Source organism: Mesoplodon mirus (genome assembly GCF_964341445.2).
Source record: "Mesoplodon mirus genome assembly, chromosome: 13".
NCBI lineage: Eukaryota > Metazoa > Chordata > Mammalia > Artiodactyla > Ziphiidae > Mesoplodon > Mesoplodon mirus.
In genome coordinates this window covers 8,544,100-8,565,256 of record NC_138989.1, presented here as the reverse complement: position 1 = coordinate 8,565,256, position 21,157 = coordinate 8,544,100, and the positions used below count along the sequence as shown (strand labels likewise).

Sequence of the window (21,157 nt, the reverse complement as noted above, 5' to 3'; positions counted from 1 at the left end):
GTACATAGGTCAACAGAACAACAGAAAATCTGGTAATAGATCCAATAGTATTTTAAAAATTTAAATAAAACAGAGGAGGACTCTCAAGTCCATAGGGGAAAACGGACTTTTTACCAACTGGTATTGGAACAGCTGGAGAATTGGACAGCCATATACAATAAATACCATATGCCAAAGAAAAATTCTAAACAGATCAAAGATTCAATTACAAAAATTAAATCACAGAATTCCAAAAAGGAAACTTGAGTAAATTTCTCTCTAACTTTCAAGAGGGAAAAACATTCCTAAATATGACTTGAAACCTGAAATGATAAGTGAAAAAATTAATAAATTTGATTTCCTAAAAATGAAGAACTTTCCCATGGTAAAATAATACCATAAACAAAGTAAAAAGGCAAATACCAAACTGGGGAAAATGTTACACTGATAAGCTAGATAAAGAATAAATATTCCTGATATATAAAGAGTTTCTAAAACTAGAAAAAAAAAGGCCTACAACCCTATAGAAAAATAGGTATAGATAGGAAGGGACAATTCACAGAAAAAGAATTAAAATGACTGTTACTCATGTGAAAAGATGCTCAACCTTATTTATGGTAAGATAAAAAAAATAAAAACTATCATAAGATACCATTTCTCATCTACAAGGATGGCAAAAAGTTTGGCAACATACTCTATCAGTGAGGCTGTAAGGAAACAGGTGCTCTCATACACTGCAGATAGGAATGTAAAATGCTAAAACCCCCATGAAGAGGAATTAGGCAATACTTAGCAAACTTACATCTACATTTATCCTTTGATGTAGCAATCTCACTTCTGAGACTATATCCCAAAGATACGCTGGCAAAAAATTGCAAAGACATAAACAAAAAGCTATTTATTTAAGTATGATTTGTAATAGCACAAAAGTGGCAACAACCCAAATGTCCATTAATGGGGCTTGGTTGAATAAACTGTGGTATACCCACTCAATGCAGTATGTCTGTGAACAGGAATAAGCATATCCACTAGGACAGCTATAATAAAAAAGACAGTTAATAACACGTGTTGCTAAGAATGTGGAGAAATCAGAACCTTCATACACTGTTGGTGGGAATGTAAAATGGTACAGCTGTTTTGGAAAGCAGTCTGGCATTTCCTTAAAATGTAAAACACAGAATTATCATAGGAACCAAGAACTGCACTCCTAGGAGTATACTCAAGAGAAATGAAAACTTATTTTGAAACAAAAACTTGTACAAGAATGCTCCTACCAGCATTATTCATAATAGCCAAAAAAAGTAGAGACAACCCAAATGCTCATCAACTGGTGAATAGAAAAACAAAACGTGATATATCCATACAATGGGATATTATTCAGTAACAAAAAGGAATAAAGTGTGTACAGGTACATGCTACATCATGGATGAACTTTAAAAACTTTACACTAAGTAAAAGAAGCCAGTCACAAAGGACCACATATTGTATGATTCCATTTATATGAAATGTCCATGATAGGCAAATTTATAGAGATAGTTTGGTCTTTGGTAGGATTTGGGGGAAATGAGAAGTGACTGCTAATGGCTTTGGGGTTTCTTTTTGAAGTGATAAAAATGTTCTAAAATCGATTGTGTAATGATCGCACAACTCTGTGATGCTAAAAACCATTGAACTGTAAATTTTAAATGGGTGAATTGTACAGTATGTAAACTGTATCTCAATAAAGTTATAAAGGAATAAAGATTATTTTACTATTCACATGCATATATGAAGAAAAAAAAAATGGAGAATAAAAGTGTATAATATGCTCTTCTTTCTCTGAGGATGGAAATATATGAATATATGTATATGTAATATTATTTTTAATGGAATAACAAACTACAAAATTAAAAAATACCTGTGGGAGAGGAAAGAATAGGGTGAATAGCACAGAGGTAGATGCTAGAAACTTCTTCAAATACTTCTAGTGTTGTAGGTTTGACTTGGAATCACGTAAATATTTTAAATAATTATAAAACAAATTAATCCCTAAAAATCAAAATGACCATATATATTTATCCAGTTTCCTTTGTGGCCTAACCATACAGAAGAATTATTCCCAGTAACTTTAAAACAGTAATTTGACTATATAATCCTAGGGGGATATATCCTAAAGACAAAACAAACTAAAAAACAATTTTTAGCAGTAATCGTATTTTTGATGGTAGTATTGGTACTTTTATTTTGAAACTGTTGCATGTAATGCATGGATTTAAGCAAATGATGAACTATGTTGGTGCCAGTGGAATGAAGCAAACAATGAATGCAATTATGTTGGTGTTTCTGAGAACCAGAATTTTCAATTTGGGATAAGGAGGAAAATGGGAGATTGATGAGGTGAAGTAAAAACTCAGTAGTCCTTGAGGGCATTTGGTTCGTGGAACAGACAACCCTACACTTTCAAAACACAGATTCCAATGTCTAGTCATGGGTCAATTTAAAAGGTTGAAGAATATCTACCACTGGTCACACTACAAGAGGCCAGGGACCATCATATTAAAATGGGTGGGTCTTTTCCATCCAGAGCAAAAAAGGGGGAGATGGGGCTTACTGTGGGAAGTCATAAACCACAGAGAGATTAACCTAATCATCCTGGCTCTTTTCCACACTCCACCGTGCCAAGCAAACATCCTCTGAGCAGTCAGCATGACAGTGCTTGGAAAAGAGTCATAATAATTACTCAGTATTTTCTGAATAGATCTTTGATATGCCTTCTATATGTTTCTTTCATTCTAAAGTTGTTCTCTGAGGAGCTGATGTCTTATTCCAATAATGACCCATGCTTCTCTGCTCTGATATGAGGCCATCTACTGAGTGGAAATGAATACTGTAGAATTTCCTCCTATTCAGAGAAGCCATATCAAAAGGACTGCTAGCCATCAATAACTGAGCAAGAATTGTTTTTCTATAAACAAATATTGGGCAGAATGGCCCTCTTTGACAGTAAAGTAGAGATAAAAAAGTAATTCGCATAACTTAATCTCCTCTATATTCCAGGGAATGGCAAGTTGGAGATTTACTTATCTAGAATTTTAATTCATTCTTCAGGACCAAGTTAATAAAAGACCAAGAAACTCCTGATTCAACTGGATATGGAGTATTTTGTAGACAGGGCTGCAGATTTTGGCTTTGTTATATTTCTGCTTTCTCAGTTAACATCTCAGAGCTGAAACATTCCACATTCCCCAGCAGTGTAGGGGCCAACTCAGGCTTACAATTCTGACTAAAAATCACCCTGTGCTTCTAGCTTATCCGAATTTTCTGCCCCTCACTAAGCATTACACTATCCAGGAGATACACTAGCAAGTTGTGCAACTGAGTAAAACCCACACTTTTCATTTAGATTCTTGCAACTGTATCATATGTAATATTATCACTTGTTCTACATTTTGGTCAAATAAATTTTTACATAAACTAAAAACAAACAAACAAACAAACAAACCCAGTAGTCTTGAATCTGAACTGAAAGGATCAGTATGAACTCATGGTGTACTTTATGAGAGAGAAAGAGAAAAAATACTTCCTAGCTCTGTCCACTAAAAAGACCTAAAAACAATGGTCACCCCAGCAGCAATAAGAAGTACTAATACCCAGATTGTGGTCTGTAAATATCATTTCCTACTAAAACATATCAGGCTCATAGAAGAAAGTCTAATTCCAAGACTGGGGTAGGAAATGTAAGAGATGAGCCTAGAAACTATCTTAATCATACCAGAAAGCAAGGATGTTATCAAAGACAAATAGTATTTTAAAAGGACTCAGAAGTTAACTTGAAAAGCCTCCTACCAGCCAAAAATGGGACAATTTGAGCATTGTTATGGGAAATGTTTGCAACCTAAATTTCATTACATCTATGGTTCATAATAACATTAAAAAGATAAGAAACCAAAAAAATTAAAAACTAACCCTAGTTAATCATTTTTAATGTTAGACGCAACCAATTCATTTTGAAAACTGAAAAATAAAAATAAGAATCAAGCATGTACCCTGACTTTCCTATATGAACTATACTCCAGGATAACCAAATAGCTGATGAGAGGAGGTTTCTCTTTTCAGAAGTAGTCCAGCTCCAACACCGCTAATTATTAGAGAAATGCAAGTCAAAACTACAATAAGGTACCACCTCACACCAGTCAGAATGGCCATCATTAAGATGTCTAAAATAACAAATGCTGGAGAGGGTGTGGAGAAAAGGCAACCCTCCTACATGGTTGGTCAGAATATAAATTGGTGCAGTCACTGTGGAAAACAGTATGGAGGCTCCTCAAAAAACTGAAAATAGAGTTGCCATATGATCCAGCAACACTACTCCTGGGCATATATATGGACAAAAACATAATTCAAAAAGACACATGCACCCCTATGTTCATAGCAGCACTATTCACAATAGCCAAGACATGGAAACAACCTAAATGTCCATTGACAGATGAGTGGATACGATGTGGTACATATATACAATGGAATACTACTCAGCCATAAAAAAGAATGAAATAATGCCATTTGCAGCTACATGGATGGACCTTTACTTTACTAAGTAAAGTAAGTCAGAAAGAGAGACAAAAACAAGGTCTTACTGTACAGCACAGGGAACTATATTCAATATTCTGTGATAAGCCATAATGGAAAAGAATATAAAAAAAGAATGTATATATGTATAACTGATTCACTTTGCTGTACAACAGAAATTAACACAACATTGTAAATCAACTGTATTTCAATAAAAAAGTAGTCCTGCTAATAAAGGAAGAAGGAATCATAGTATCAACATTTTATTATCCCTAATGAAATAAATGGGCAGGCACTGATAATCAATGGCACAAAAAAATCACAAAAAAAGAGACAATCAGACATTATTCCCTCCAAATGAAAGTATAAAATACCACTTAGAGAATATTCTTGATCTAAAAAAAAAAAATCAAAACAGAACCTGTTCAAGCTTCTAGATCTAATATGTAGGAAATACAGGAAACAGAGGAACATTTTAAAAGGACATCATCAGGCTGCAATCAGTAAAACACCAACTATGGGAAATGCTATAGGATAAATAAACAAGTTTCAATTTAAAAAACTGCAAGAAAATTATTAAATGAATGGATAAATAAGTAGGGAAGAGAGCCTATAGATTAAAAGAGACAAATATATCAACCAAATGCAGTGTATAAATCCTGTATGGATCCTAATTAAAACAAAGCCACTGGGGGAAAAAAAAAAACAGGAAAGGAAAAAAAGAAAGAAAAAGAGACAATCAAGGAAATCTGAACATTGATTGGATATTTGCCAATATTAAGGAAGTAATAAAATTTTCAAATGTGGTATGTTAAGTTTTTTAGAAGTTTTTATTTTTTATTTATTTTTTTGTGTGTGTGTGGTACGTGGGCCTCTCACTGTTGTGGCCTCTCCCATTGCGGAGCACAGGCTCCGGACGTGCAGGCCCAGCGGCCATGGCTCATGGGCCCAGCCGCTCCGCGGCATGTGGGATCTTCCTGGACCGGGGCACGAACCCGTGTCCCCTGCATCGGCAGGCGGACTCTCAACCACTGCGCCACCAGGGAAGCCCTAGAAGTTTTTATTTTTAAAGATACATTCTGAGATATTTGTAGATGAAATTATATGAAGTTTAAGATTTGCTTCAAATAATCCAGTTGGGGCGGGGGGTATAGATGAAATAAGAATGGCCATGATTGTTATAGCTGAGGGACACACGAGGGTTTACTGAACTATTTTCTCTACCTTTGTATATGGTTAAATTTTTCCATTATAAAAAGGTTTTTTAAAAATTCTAGCATCCTTGAATAATGCTTTGTTATGTAGCTCAGTATTTTCTGAGGTTACAGAATGCTCTTCACACTAAACTCTTCTTGCCAAGGTTCTTGTCAGGTAATCCATGGCTGTCATTTGAGCCTTCTGTCTAGAAATACATAACATATATACCCTCATGACTTCTGGATAAAATGATAAATGCCTTAGCACTAAAATTCAATTTATTCTGTATTTTTTCAAACTAACTTTAAACCTGAAAATGTATATTGCCTTTAGTTCATTAAAGATTATAAATAGTCTTATTTATATCACTTAAAGTAAGCATTCATATAAAAAATCAAATTTCACACTCACAGATATAACCACAAAGAGCTCTATCACCACAGTTGGCAGACACTAAGGAAACTAAGCATTATCAGATATATTGAATTTCAAACCTGAACATGTGTCTTTTGTGGCTTTTCCACAAATTCTTTGTTATAATCTGGAGATTAGAAATGACAGGAGAACATTTATTCTTTGCTTCCTTCTCACTTTAGGACTATCGATAACACAGACGATGGTATTAATGAAAATGTTCACCAACAAGATTACAGACCTAAATATGTGAGTCAAAAGGAGTGGTCTTACCTGTTGCCTATATAGTGACAGTTTGCCTTCAATTGGCTCATTTCTCATCATTTTCTTTTCAATCAGCTGACTGATCTGTGTGTTTATTTCATTTATCTAAAACAGTATGAAAATAAAAAGGTTAAAACTCTGCCTATGATTACCCAAACTAAGGGACATCTGACCAAACAAAGCTTTGAATTTACAGTTGTTATAATCAGGAATTTGATGGGAGGATCAGCTCCATTAACATTATGAGTGGGCTGTTACGATTACTTTTAGAGACAACTTGCATTTCACAGCTCATGATATATATTTACACAATTTGATTACTTACATGGATTTAACCATCCATATCTAAGTTATCCTAAAGTATTCTACATGAAATATTTATATATTACTATCAAAAAGATGATTTCTAAGAATCTGAAGTTATCCCTTCACCTAGGCTGTGACTTTCAAGTAACTGTAAGTGATAAAGCAAATCTGGACTAACATTCCCCAGGGATTTAGTACAAGGAATTCACGAACCCAGCTGAGAGTTGACATGAATGACATCTAAAAACCCTTCCTGTTCTAATGAATGATCTGTGATTCTATAATAGCTGTCATTTATCCTACTCATTAATCTAAACTTTTCTCAAATGTAGTAAAACTGAATAAAGCCAATAGAAGCATATAGTCCTATAATAAATTTTTTTTAATTACATGGCTTTCAGTATAACTATCCTTTGAAAAAACTAGAATTTTCCTGTTAATCCTATAACATTAAACTGAGCCAAATCTGACTTGGACAACTAATTTCTATACATAAATTAAAAGAATAAAATCATTAGAGTTATGTATTTAATTGTAGTGGCTATTAAGCATATTAAAGTCAAAATTTTTCAATCAATTTTCATGATACTTAATTATTATTTTAAAAAATATACATCTGATTAGTGTTTTTAGGGAAGAAAAATGTTATGATACCAGGCTTCAATGAGCATTACAAGAAAGTTTAGTAATTCCAAAGCAGGCATAAAAAGCTAATAAAAAACATTAGCTTTAAATACAAAATTGCTACAATATTATTCTTGGAAATAAAAAGTAATCACATTTATGATATTTAAAAAATTGTCAACTAAATTATTATATTATGAATATATAAACTTATGAGTCAATCATATACATTAATTTATATATCCAAGTTACCCACTTTCCTAATCAGTTGACTAGGTTTTTATAACACCATGTGGATTAAGTGACAGCATTATGTGCTATAATTTCTCATAAAGAACAACTCCTCATAACAGCTGTCAGCTCTTAGCACAGGTTAACTTAAGAGTCAAGAGTAGGACACTATAGAAAGCAGTTCACATAATTTTCACAGGAGTGGGGATGAGATAAAATTGGAAGCTTATAAAAAGAAGATGATTGTTACTTACTTTAGATTCAAGTTCAAGAAGATCAGAATGACCCATAGCAGGCTCTGAAACCACTTTCTGTAAAAAATGCAATTCTTTTTTCTTGTTCTCTAATTCTTTAGGAAATTTTTCAGTTACCATATATGAGTTAAACTTTATCTCCTCCTCTAGCCTCTTCATTAAACCTACAAAAATAAAATACATGAATATTCAGCCCAAGACAGTAGGTAAAGTGATGCTTTGTACATTTTAAAACATAAGACCTGGATAGTATGGCATATCCATTGAAAGCATTCTGTATAATACCTAGTATAGAACAATAAAAGATTGGCCACTGAAATTTTTTGCTGTTAATTAGAGTGATAATGAAGGACAATTTACATAGAAGAATATTTAAATTATAGAAAAAGTAATATTATGATATTTCCAAATTACCACCTAATTCTTTTACAGTCCACAATATGCAAAAATAACCTTTACAGTGCCAAATATTTTGTTGGGTCATATTTTGTCATCTAAGTATTTAAGGAATCTATGAACCAAATGACAACACAAATGAAATCTAATCCAGGTTATTTCTTCTATAACTGGTCATTTATTCTTCTTTTGCAGTACTTATGATGCAATTTATATTTCTATTCTAATACTTCATAAATGGTAATACATTATCATTTTTAGCTTTAAACCAATGAAGATATTACTAAAGGTACAAGTTAAAATCTGAAAAAGAGAAATTATCTACATTCATAAACACTTTCAGTTTTCCATGTTTGGTAGTTTTGATTTTGTAAATTATTAGTTTACAGTTAAGTGGCAACTTAAATTACATTTTTAAGATTTAAGTTTTCTTATTCTGGCAGAGTGAACAAACATACACATATACAGATTTTCAGTGAATAATGGTTTTGTTATAAATTCCCAGCCTTGAGAGCTTTAAAAAGTTTATTTCAGATCTTTCCATTACACATTTACAAATTCTGGCTTGACTTTTTAAAACACTGGATTTCCGGTTTAAGTAATCTGCGTACGTAGATTGCATAATAAATCTCAGCCAAAGCCTTAAAATTATTTTTAGTTCTGCTGTGCTAACCATATATTAATGTGTAAAAATTTATTAATGGCAAATTCACGAGTTTTCCATTCATCCCTACAATTTTCCACCTCTTTTTTTAGGGACTGGGGAAAGGAAGAGAAAAGAAAGTGTTTACTGAATCACACTATAATTAGGCAGACATTCCTATATGGTCTCCGATTAACTCTACAACCTGGCTTCTTTGGCTATTAGATGACTAGTTTTTCCACCTTCAAGTTCTTAAACATAGTGCATGTAATCAGAGATGCAAGAAATCAAAATCTGAAATGTTTTTAAAGATTTAAAATTCTTAAATGTTACTTTCCTTGTTTAAAAAAAGTTTCTAATTCTAGAAAATACAAACCAATCTATAGTAACAGAAAGCAGATCAATGGTTGCCTGGGGTGGGTTAGAGAGGCAGAGAGGGACAGGAGTGAGATATTACAAAGGGGCACTAGGAAATGTTTAGGGGTGATGGATATATTTGTTATTTTGATTAAGGTTGACAGTTTCACTAGTGTATATGTATGTCAAAACTTATCAAGTGTATACTCTAAACGTGCTGTTTACTGTATGTTCATTTTACCTCAGTAAAGCTATTAAAAAACAAAAACAGAGTTTCCACCACATTTTAAATTCTTCTCTTAAAAATTTTAACTTATGAAAAGTGGACACGTTTCTATGCAGTTTTTAAAAAATTATCTTTGAAAATCCTGGTGAAATTAAATATAAGGTCACTTAAGATCTCCGCAAACATTCTGATTAAAAACCCTCTGAAAACGTCTCACTGATCCTATTACAACTGAGTGTGTAGCTTCTTTTACATAATAAATCTCAGGACTATGTAGAGTGTAAAGATGAATTAACTTAAGTGAATATTTTACAACACAGCTGTTACTCCGAAAAAATACAAATTACACTGTTATACTAAAAATACTTTTATGTTATTTAAGCAAATAGAAATTTTTTGTAAGCCATTTGTTGTTACTAAAAAATTTCGATGGACCTTATTAAACTAAATGCCTGAAGCAACTGAACATCTGTTTAATTTACTCTTTTCCTAGGCTGCTGAATATAATCCTTAAGACTCTGCTTCCCAGAAAGATGTCAACAAAGCAGGAACTCCTTAACTTCCTGCTCCCCACTCCCTGTCCATCCACAAAAAACACATATTGCACACATAATACCTTATTTTTATATTTTCAGCCTTTTTTTTTTCTTCCTTGATTTCTCTCCTACCCGTGGAAAAGCAAATTTTCTTCCTATGCAGGGTTAAGGTCTCTACTCCCACCTCCCAACTATTTAACAGGCTGTTTACTGAATGCTGGCTGTGTGTAATCTGTGTGCTAAGGCCTGAAAATAGAAAGAACAACTATGACTTGGTGACTAGCCTGTTTAGCTGTGCCAGAGTCAGATATGCCAACAATTAACATATTATGGTAATTGCTGTAGAACATTCAGTGCAATACAGGGACACAAAGGGAGCACACAGGAAAGGTTGTTACCAATTCTCACCTTTTCCTCCTGAATCTTCCAATCTTCCTTTGTCTGACTGACTCTTCAGCAATGTGAACACCACTAGACCACTAAGCTGCCTCAATCTATGCACAGTACTGTATTTCTCAATCATTTGCACACTCTCTCCCTTGCCTTCTTTTCAAAGACAAGCAGTCAGAAGAAGCCTGCCCTTTTATCTCTACTTCTTCCTCCATCATTTGCTTAGCCTACTACATTTATGTTCTTTTAGGTCACTGTGCCTTGGCATGGAATGTCTTCCACTCCTCTACTTCTCCAGCTTTAATTTAACTCAATTGCCACACCTCCAGGAAACCATTTGACTCTGTGTTAGCGTTTAGTGCTCTTTGCCTCTTTGTTCTCATCCGAGCCTGTGCTGAGCTCCATCGGTGTATTTGTCACACTGCATTATAATTGTCCACTGCTTGTCATTTCTCCATTAGACTGTGAGCACTTTAATAGAAATAGCTTTTCTTTCTATTCCTAGCACTTAGCACAGTATCTGACAAGTAGCAGATGTCCAGTAAACACTGAATTAATGGACTATTGGTTTTGATCCAATTACTTCTATTACTGCATAACAACGCAATTGACTTTATTGTTTAGCATCATCTACTAACATATTGCTTACATTAATATTTTAAACCAATATCTCGAGAGATGGCCAAAACAGAACAACTTTATTTGTCCATTTTATTACTAAATAATTATGTATTTCCAGGCCCAAACAATTCTAGTTAGGCTAGAAAGCCAAAGCAAAACAAAGTCTATCAATTCAAACAAAAAATGAAATATTACTAATACTATAAATATCTTTGGATATTCTGTTTAGTTACCAGAATTAAAACATAATAGCAAGAAATATTTAACCTAATAAAATTGAGGACAACAGACAATGCAGAAACACATGTTCAGGCTAACATTTTAAGTTGTATTAAACTGTACTGATCAACCAATTTTTCTGCATACCAAATTTTTCAATTCTTGTACACATTACCTTCATTTTCAAAAATTCACTATTAATGTTAAGTTCTAGAAATTTCTTAGCAAGGATAGACATATGAAAACAAATTGCTTATTATTATTATTTTTTTTTTTTTCTTTTTGCGGTATGCGGGCCTCTCACTGTTGTGGCCTCTCCCGTTGCGGAGCACAGGCTCCGGATGCGCAGGCCCAGCGGCCATGGCTCACGGGCCCAGCCGCTCCGCGGCATATGGGATCCTCCCAGACCGGGGCACGAACCCGTATCCCCTGCATCGGCAGGCGGACTCTCAACCACTGCGCCACCAGGGAGGCCCACAAATTGCTTATTGATATTAATTTTAAATGGCTATAATTTAAGGAATTTCTTTTGAAGATTTATCTTAATTTTTTACAGTACAGATGTGAAGGAACCTACATCAAACCCAAAGAACATATACTAAAAAGATATACTATATATAATACTAAGGAGGAAAAAAGCACTAAAAAATTACTTTCTTTTGTCCTAAACATTCTCCTAAAAAGTGAAAACCTAGTGAATAAAGAATCAAATGACACCAACAACTAAATGCATGGCAACTTCCAGGTACTGCTTGAATCTGAATTTATGACTGAGAGGAGTCAGAGATTCTGTGGAAAGTCACTAAGTAATACGTATGAACCATACATTTTATAGGGAGTGCTATACTGGTTTCTTAAATATCAATTAAATATGCCATATTTCCTTGATTTTAAGATGCCATCAATTATAAGACACCATCAACTAAATTACAAACACCATATGAAATGCATACATAAAGTATAAGATGTATCCCAATTGCAAAAACAATTAAAATGGTAAAGAACATGTGTCTAGAATCAAGGAAATACTGTAGTATCTCTTTCAACAGCTTTATTGAGATATAATTTATCACACAGCCATAAAATTCATCTGTTTAAAGTGTACAATTCAATGGCTTTTAGTAAATTCACAGAATTGTGTAACGATTACCACAATCAATTTTAGACCATTTTAATCAGCTTCAAAAGAAGCCTCTATACCCACTAGCGGTCACCCCCCATCGTCCACCTACCAGCACAGCTGTCCTCCCCTACAGTCCCCCAACCCTAGGCAATCACTAGTTTGACTTCCATCTCTATGGATTCGCTTATTCTGGAAATTTCATACAAATGGGATCCTATAATATGTTTTTTGTGACTAGTTTCTTTCACTTAAGATGTTTTTGGGGTTCATCCATATTGTAGCATGTATCAACACTTCGTTCCTTTTATTCTTGGATAACATTCCACTGTATGGATATGCTACAGCTTGTTTATTCATTCATCAGTTTAGGGATACTGGGGTTGTTTTCACTTTTTGGCTATTATGAACAATGCTGCTATGAACATTTATGTACAAGTTTTTGGGTGGGCATATGTTTTAAACTCTCTTGGGTAGAATAAAATTGCTGGATCATATGGTAATTCTAGGTTTAACACTTTGAGGAACTGCCAAACTGTTTTCCAAAGTGGATGCATCATTTTACATTCCCACTAGCAAAGTATGCAGGTTCCAATTTCTCTACATCCTTGTCAACACCTGGTATTGACTGTCTTTTTTATTACAGTCGTTTTGTATATTATATCTTAGAGTATAAAATTTCACAGAATACTAGAAAAAGATAAATTAACCTTCCCATAGCTGGATATTTATATTGAAATATTTCTCCAATACCAATGAGAACTTTTTACTGCTCTTCCAATTTACATGGTCTCCCTTCTGATGAGCACACTTAAAAAATGCCTAGGATAGGTTTGGTGGTATAATCTGGGATATCAGAACAATGTATCCTCTATGTAAAGCTAATGTGCCAGCAGAGCCAGGGATACCCATGTCATTAGCACAAGCCAAAATATGAAACAACACTCAGTTTTAAGGGTCCAGCATTTTACTCTTTTTCTTTATAACCCTGGCACTAAAACAATATTCACATTTTTTCCATCCATCATTCTCATAAAATCCATTCTAAGTATTTTATACATTCACACACCAGAGAGCCTCTCTCCATGGTGGTTTTCATTAGTTCACCTTCTGACAAAACACTGAAAGGGAATTTAAAAACCACAGGTCTTTAAAGGGAATTTAAAAACCACAGGTGAACCCTTAAGGATGTCTTCATCAGGGCTGTCACTTACTAGCTAGGAAATGATGCCCTAAAAGGCTGAGCTATCACTTGACGATAAGTAGTTCCCATTAGTAAGGAAGACTACTGATTTAAACTAATATCCTCACTAATATGATGACTTATATCATATTATGTGATCATCTATATCATATAATATAATTTCCACTTACTTTCAGGCTTCGCATCTGCTGCTGCACGGCGCATACTTTTCAACTGGTTTTGTATTCTTTGCAGTCTCTGCACTGCATGAAATAGCTTTAAAATACAATTAGATCTATTACTTCCTTAGTCTAATGAAACCTACCATTCATATAGACATGCAATAAAAAATACAAGTTCCACATAATTATTATGCTGTAAAGGGAACAAATGATAAAAACTAAGAAATTACTAAGCTAAACCCAAAATGTAATTGGTTCGCTCAATACCTTCTCATGTAAAACTTAAAAGAAAAGCTTTCAGACATTTTTTCTTTAGTTATTTGTTGAATTAGGTGATCAAGGAAAAATGCTGGTTAGAAAAGTATATGCACCAGGCTTTTCTTGTTAAAACATGGTTTTCTTTATTCTAAGGAATGCTAGCATTCTCAGAAATGATGGCTCAGGAATCAGAAACTGATGCTAAGTAACCATTCAGGGCGTGGGCAATGCAGCTTACTGCTGCAGGGTAACTATTATGATGCCAAGCCAAGTTCCAAAAGAGCCAAACATCTAAACTGCTCACTTAGTAGGAAATGAAGCTGATTTGAAATATATTTTTAATGTACAAGTCTACTCAGTTTTAAGATAATTTTTTTTTTTTTTTTTGCGGTACGTGGGCCTCTCACTGTTGTGGCCTCTCCCGTTGCGGAGCACAGGCTCCGGACGCGCAGGCTCAGCAGCCATGGCTCACAGGCCCAGCCGCTCTGCGGCATGTAGGATCTTCCCGGACCGGGGCACGAACCCGTGTCCCCTGCATTGGCAGGCGGACTCTCAACCACTGCGCCACCAGGGAAGCCCTAAGATAGATTTCTAATAAAATACAAGAAATACTTTCTGGCTGGGAATTCCCTGGTGGTGCAGTGGTTAAGAATCTGCCTGCCAGTGCAGGGGACACAGGTTCGAGCCCCGGTCTGGGAAGATCCCACATGCCGTGGAGCAACTAAGCCCATGCGCCCCAACTACAGAGCCTGTGCTCTAGAGCCCATGGGCAACAACCACTGAGCCCATGCACCGCAACTACTGAAGCCCACGTGCCTAGAGCCCATGCTCCGCAACAACAGAAGCCTCTGCAATGAGAAGCCCGTGCACCGCAGCGAAGAGTAGCCCCGGCTCGCCTCAACTAAAGAAAACCTGCGCGCAGCAAAGAAGACCAAATGCAGCCAAAAATAAATAAATTAAATAAATAAATTAAAAAAAAAAAAAGAAATACTTTCTGGCCAAATTATTTTTTCTTTAAGGCAAAGTCTAAAAACGTGGAGTGTGGGTAATTTTGAGCCTTTCAAGATCTGCTTATTTGCCCATGGAGTAAAGTGTAAAGTGATGATCAGTGGAATAAAATGGATGTTTTTTCATAGCCCCAGAATCTCAGGACACCCTTTAGAGATTCTAGAAGTTTTATTAGCAGTTAATCTTACTGCTTAACGTTACAATGGATATTCTGTAATGCTGGAACAACATGAGTTAAGCATGGGCCAAAAGATCGTGCATAGATACCTACAGGGAATAGAACCCAAAAGATGGTATTGTTTTTGCTGTTGGTGCCACACAATACTTTTTGTTGTTGTCGTTGTTTGTTGTTTTTTTAAATAAATTTATTTATTTATTATTTTATATTTTATTTTTGGCTGTGTTGGGTCTTCGTTTCTGTGCAACGGCTTTTTCCAGTTGCGGCGAGTGGAGGCCACTCTTCATCGCGGTGCGCGGGCCTCTCACTATCGCGGCCTCTCCCGTTGCAGAGCACAGGCTCTAGATGCACAGGCTCAGTAGTTGTGGCTCACGGGCTTAGTTGCTCCGCGGCATGTGGGATCTTCCCAGACCAGGGCTCGAACCCATGTCCCCTGCATTGGCAGGCAGATTCTCAACCACTGTGCCACCAGGGAAGCCCGCCACACAATACTCTTAAAAAGAGTGTTTCATCATGTTAACAAAGGGAAACTTCTACAATTCTAAAAAATCTTCTTTACATTTGAATGATCAGCAGGGACTATTTCTTTCCCAATGAGAATATAAACTTTTATGTGGGTACCTGATTCTTTTGTTCCTGTTTCTGTTGTGCAAGAAATTCTTCTCTCTCTTTCTCAACTCGAAGTTGCCTTGCTATTTTAAGCATCCGTTGATGATTCTGAACTGTCTCCACCTACAGTGAGGGAATAAATAGTATATGTTACTATTAGGTTTAAGAAAGACATTAGCATGTCATGTGACTCAAACATCCATTTATCATTTCCTTTTGGTAAACAGTATTCCCTACAGATGACACTAAAGTTTCAGACTCCAGGTCCTTAACAAGTTTTGGGCTACTGCCTAGGGAGATTCCCTTTCCATCAATGTATTTGACTCCAGCCTCCGATGTACACTCATGCCTTGCTTAATCTTTATTTGCATTCCTAAATCTTTGCAAGTCCTTGGGACTTGGGGCCAAAGTCTTACAGTGCTAATTCTTGCCTTACCCTTTTCTTCAACCGTTCAACTCTCTTAATGAGCTGATCCTTTTCTTCCTCCATTGCACTGATATCCTAAAAAGTAGTCAAGAAGACGTTATAAGAAAAAGTATTCTTTGTCTGTAGAATTCAGGTAAGGTCTTTACATGATTATGCATCTACCATTTCCATCATTTATAACCAGAGCGTTAAGAAACAAAGATCCTCTTTTGGATGAAGGGCATTTCTATTCCCACCCCTCACCCCAGGGTTCTTTATGCAGGGTAATTTATTTGGTAGCTTGGTGTTCATCTAGAAAAGCAACTGAAACAGGTTACAAAGCAGCAAGGTAAAGTTGCCAACCAGACCATTTGTGCTCTGATTCCAAATATGGGCACATGATTTTTCAAAAATCTTCTATAATGGAAAGTGTACAGGTCTAAAAACATGAACAACAGCTGTTGACATCCCGTCTGCTCTGTTAAATACCAAACTATATATTCTGTCAATTTTCCATCAAAATTATGTTTAAGGCTATGGTGTTTTCAAGACATAAATTTGTATCTGGTTTTGTCAATTAACCAATTCCCTTTCTAAAAATAAAGATTTCAAAAATGTCTTTTAACCAGCTCCACAATAGTTTCTAGTGAAAACAAACAAACAAAAAAATCCTTCCTAACCCAAAAAACTAATAGGCTAACTCTCACAGTAATAATAAAAGGAAAAATATATACGGTAGTCAGTACTGACAGGATTTGAGGAAATAGGCACTGTTACTACTGGTGGCATTATATTGAAGAACAATATCAAAAGTCTTAAAATAAATGTGTATGCATTCTGGCTCAGTAATTTCACCTCTGGAAATCTATAAAGGTTCTCATAGATGTCAATTATATCTAAAATTTGGAAATGACCCAAATGTCTGAGGATTATTAAGTAAATTATGGCACAACACAATGAAAATCACTAAAAATTATGAAGAATGTTGAATGACATGAGAAAAAGTCATGATATGACATTACTTGAAAGAAGCAGATTATAACATTTATATATAATACAATACCAAGAAAAAGGTTTAAGTATATTCACTAATATATCAGTAGCAGTTATCACTAGAGCATGGCATTTTGAGTGAATTATTTTCTATTTTTTGCTTAATCATACTTCTTTACAAAGAATATGTTGAAAAATACTTTGGTAATAATTAATAAAATTAAAGTCACAGACTCTAGGTTATTTTATCATTTTAGTCTACTCACATGACATAATGGAGGAACCGTAGATGGACATCACTCTTATTCCATACTTTGTGATAACTATCTACTTATGGGTCTTTCTTTTCCATTAGATGTGAGTTCACCTTTCATTTCTTATACATTCATACATACATTCTCAAACTCTTATTGAGAACCTACCACATGCCGGGCACTGTGATAGGCACTGGGGATACTGTGGTGAACAAGATATGTAGACATGGTCCCTGCCCTCACTGGGTTTAAATACAGTTGGTAAGACAGACATTAAAATAATCATAAGTGTAATGAGTGTTATGAAACAGAAAGAACTGGGGGGAACTAATCTATCTAGGGAATCAGGGAAGGCCTCCCTGAGGAAGCAACTTCTAATGTTTCCTGTTTGAATGAGAAGATAAAGATGTGATTTCTAAAAATACAAAATCCATGAAAGTGAGAATTAGCAATTGTTTAGAGAAAGAACTTACACACCTAGCAAGAATATAAAGACATTTTTTGGAGAACACTAAGTAACATACATCAAAAGTCCTAAAAATTCTCATATGCTTTAATAAGCAATTCTACTTCTAGGAATTTACTCTAAGGAAACAATCGCAGGTACCCCCAAATAAATTTATGTAGAAGATAATCGCAGCATTATCTATGACAGCAAAAAACGAAAACAAAACATCAAAAATTGTTAGACTATCCATACCATAGAATATTAAATTAATATTAATAATTAATTAATATTAATTTAGTCACGAAAAATCATACTGCACAAAGATAACAATGGGAATATATTCACATGTAATGATTAAAAAAACAAATAATTATGTATAGCATGATCCCAAATACACACACACATATTTTTTTTTTCTATATCACATATATATATTAGATAAAGACCCAAATTTTAATTGCTTTTAATCCATGGTAATGGTTTATATAGTACATAAGAACTAATTATGAATTTACCCTGGCCTCATTAATTTCTTCAGTAAAGAATCAGCAAAGGTCCTACAAAAGAAAATTTGCCATTTGCTATCACTAGTTTCCACATAATCTTAAGACTCATACTGAATTTAAATCAAGTCCAAAAAAAAATGGTTATTATGTTTTTTTCCTTTACCCTTCTTATTTCTGCTGTAGAAAATCCAGATGTCTTGAGCTGCTCACATTCTTTATGCAAAGTTTTAAAGGCTTCCATCAAATCTTCATACTAAAAGAACAAGTTAAAAAATTATAAACTAGTGACTAGATCCAATAGGCTTTTCTTAATCAGGTTATCTATTAACTTAAAGTGATTGCTTAATCGGTATAGAACAGTATTTAAATATATCCTTTAACATTTATATAGGACACAAAAAAAGTTGGTGTATATAATCTGGCCTCTAAAGACTTCTCTGGTTACTTCCCTAACCAACACTCCATTCACTAGCTTTGTTGATCTTCTTTCAATCCCTGGAATATTCCACCTTCACTTTACACACCCTATTCCCTCTGAGAATACTCTATGACTCCCTCACCCTTTGCCAGTATAGCTCCTATTAATCCTTCAGGTCTCAGCACAGACACCACTATCCTCAAAGAAGCCTTCTCTAGCCCTGTACCTATTCCATATCAGAGTATCATGATATCAGAGTAAATATCATATAAAATTATAATTGCTAGTTACTTGTCTGTCTCCCTCATTTAGACAGTGAGAGTCAGGAGGATAAGAATCATATTACTTGTGGAGACTTCTACATTCCTAGGGCCTAGCATAGTGAATAACCAATACAGGTGTTCAATAAAAAGTAGTTAAAGGAATGAAAAAAATCACAACTCTTATCCAAAATTTTTTAAAAATAGGTTTTTTTGTGGATAATGACAGAAAATTAATAATATTTTTTCTTGACTGATCATATTCTGCAAGTCTGTAAATTAATCATTTAAAACTCTTCATTCAGAAAGACAATGTTCATTTTTTATTAGGCTCTCTATTAAATGGCTAAATGTGTAAGTCATTTTATACATATACTTCAAACATGCTTCGAGGACAAACATGTCTTTATTATTATTAATCCTTCCATTAATAATTAGCTGGGCGTGTTTAGTAAAAGCCTATTAATAACCTTCCTCCAGGGACGTCCCTGGTGGTGCAGTGGTTAAGAATCCGCCTGCCAGTGCAGGGGACACGGGTTTGAGCCCTGGTCCGGGAAGATCCCACGTGCCGCAGAGCAACTAAGCCCGTGCGCCACAACTACCGAGCCGGTGCTCTAGAGCCCGCATGCCACAACTACTGAAGCCCGCGTGCCTAGAGCCCGCGCTCCGCAACAAGAGAAGCCACCGCAACGAGAAGCCTGAGCCCCGCAACGAAGAGTTGCCCCCACTCGCCCCAACTAGAGAAAGCCTGCGCACAGCAACGAAGACCCAACACAGCCAAATAAATAAATAAATTTATTTTAAAAATAAAATAAAATAACCTTCCTCCAGAGGAATTGGTTTCTATCAAATTTACTGATGTGGGAGGGTAGGGAGGATAAAATATTTCATATTTACACCTCTCTATTTCTTACATTATGTAAAGCATTCAAAGGTAGGGGCTGCAGTGGTATCATTCTGCTGTACTTTTCTCAAGGCATCTACTGTAACATTTGACATAATTATTTGCATAAATCTTTCAACCCTAGAAATGTCTTAAGGGATCAATACTGACTCTATTTTGAGTGACTGCTATGGCTACCCAAAAATAACAAAATACATGGATGAAAAAACATTTAGTTGATTGTTTCAATTAATACAAATTTTGAGCACATACCATATAGAAGCAACCCTACCAAACTCTGGAGGAAAACAAAGATGGATAAGACATGATACCTGTTTTCATAGATCTCATAATCTATTGGGAGAGACAGATTGACAGACTACTCACAACAAACTGGCACAAAACGGTCTACATACCTACGATAGAACAAAAGCACAAATGCTAAACAGAGGCAAATTTTTTTCTTTTAAATCAAAGTTCTTTGAAATCTTAAGCCTAAATTCTTTCTTTCCATAGTCTTTGATCAGCAATGTGCTTTGAAATCACAGGACCAGGAGCCAGACCAGCCAGAATCCTGAGTAGTCAAGAGCTTTAAGACCTTAAGGCCAGAACCCAGTATCACCCCAAAACTCTGGAGAGGAAAGTACACTGAAATTGCAAATTCCTGGTCCTTTCTCTACCTTCTGCCTGATTGGAACATCCTTTGATATCATAAGCTTGGCTTCTTTGTCTACACACAATCTTTGAAGGTGCTCACATGTACCAATTCACCTGGCATACTGTCAATTTATACCTTTTGCTCCAGTGTAATTATTATAACCCCTTTCCTCTCTGATTTTGATGACAAATTATACAGTCACAGAACTGATCAACAAAGTGTTCTGCAGTCCCAAGCCCAGGATCCTATCTACCCACAATTCTTTTTTATTCAACCCACATTTATTTATTTATTTTTTAAACATCTTTATTGGAGTATAATTGCTTTACAATGGTGTGTTAGTTTCTGCTTTATAACAAAGTGAATCAGCTATACATATACATATATCCCCATATCTCCTCCCTCTTGTGTCTCCCTCCCACCCTTCCTATCCCACCCCTCTAGGTGGTCACAAAGTACCGAGCTGATCTCCCTATGCCATGCAGCTGCTTCCCACTAGCTATCTATTTTACATTTGGTAGTGTATATATGTCAATGCTACTCTCTCACTTTGTCCCAGCTTACCCTTCCCTCTCCCCGTGTCCTCAAGCC

General features: G+C 35.2%; 1 protein-coding gene across 7 annotated transcripts in view; it reads right to left on the bottom strand.

Moving 5' to 3' along the window:
• The window catches only part of IFT81 (intraflagellar transport 81), a 200,573-nt gene that overhangs the window by 60,472 nt on the left and 118,944 nt on the right, over positions 1 to 21,157 (bottom strand). For all 7 annotated transcript variants that reach the window (XM_082641357.1, XM_082641355.1, XM_082641359.1 and 4 more), the window contains 6 exons: positions 18,511 to 18,600; positions 16,177 to 16,242; positions 15,753 to 15,863; positions 13,697 to 13,781; positions 7,815 to 7,978; positions 6,409 to 6,504 (listed from right to left, as the gene is read on the bottom strand). In XM_082641357.1, the coding sequence (XP_082497483.1) occupies positions 6,409 to 6,504; positions 7,815 to 7,978; positions 13,697 to 13,781; positions 15,753 to 15,863; positions 16,177 to 16,242; positions 18,511 to 18,600 (612 nt within the window). The remainder of the gene's footprint in view (positions 1 to 6,408; positions 6,505 to 7,814; positions 7,979 to 13,696; positions 13,782 to 15,752; positions 15,864 to 16,176; positions 16,243 to 18,510; positions 18,601 to 21,157) is intronic.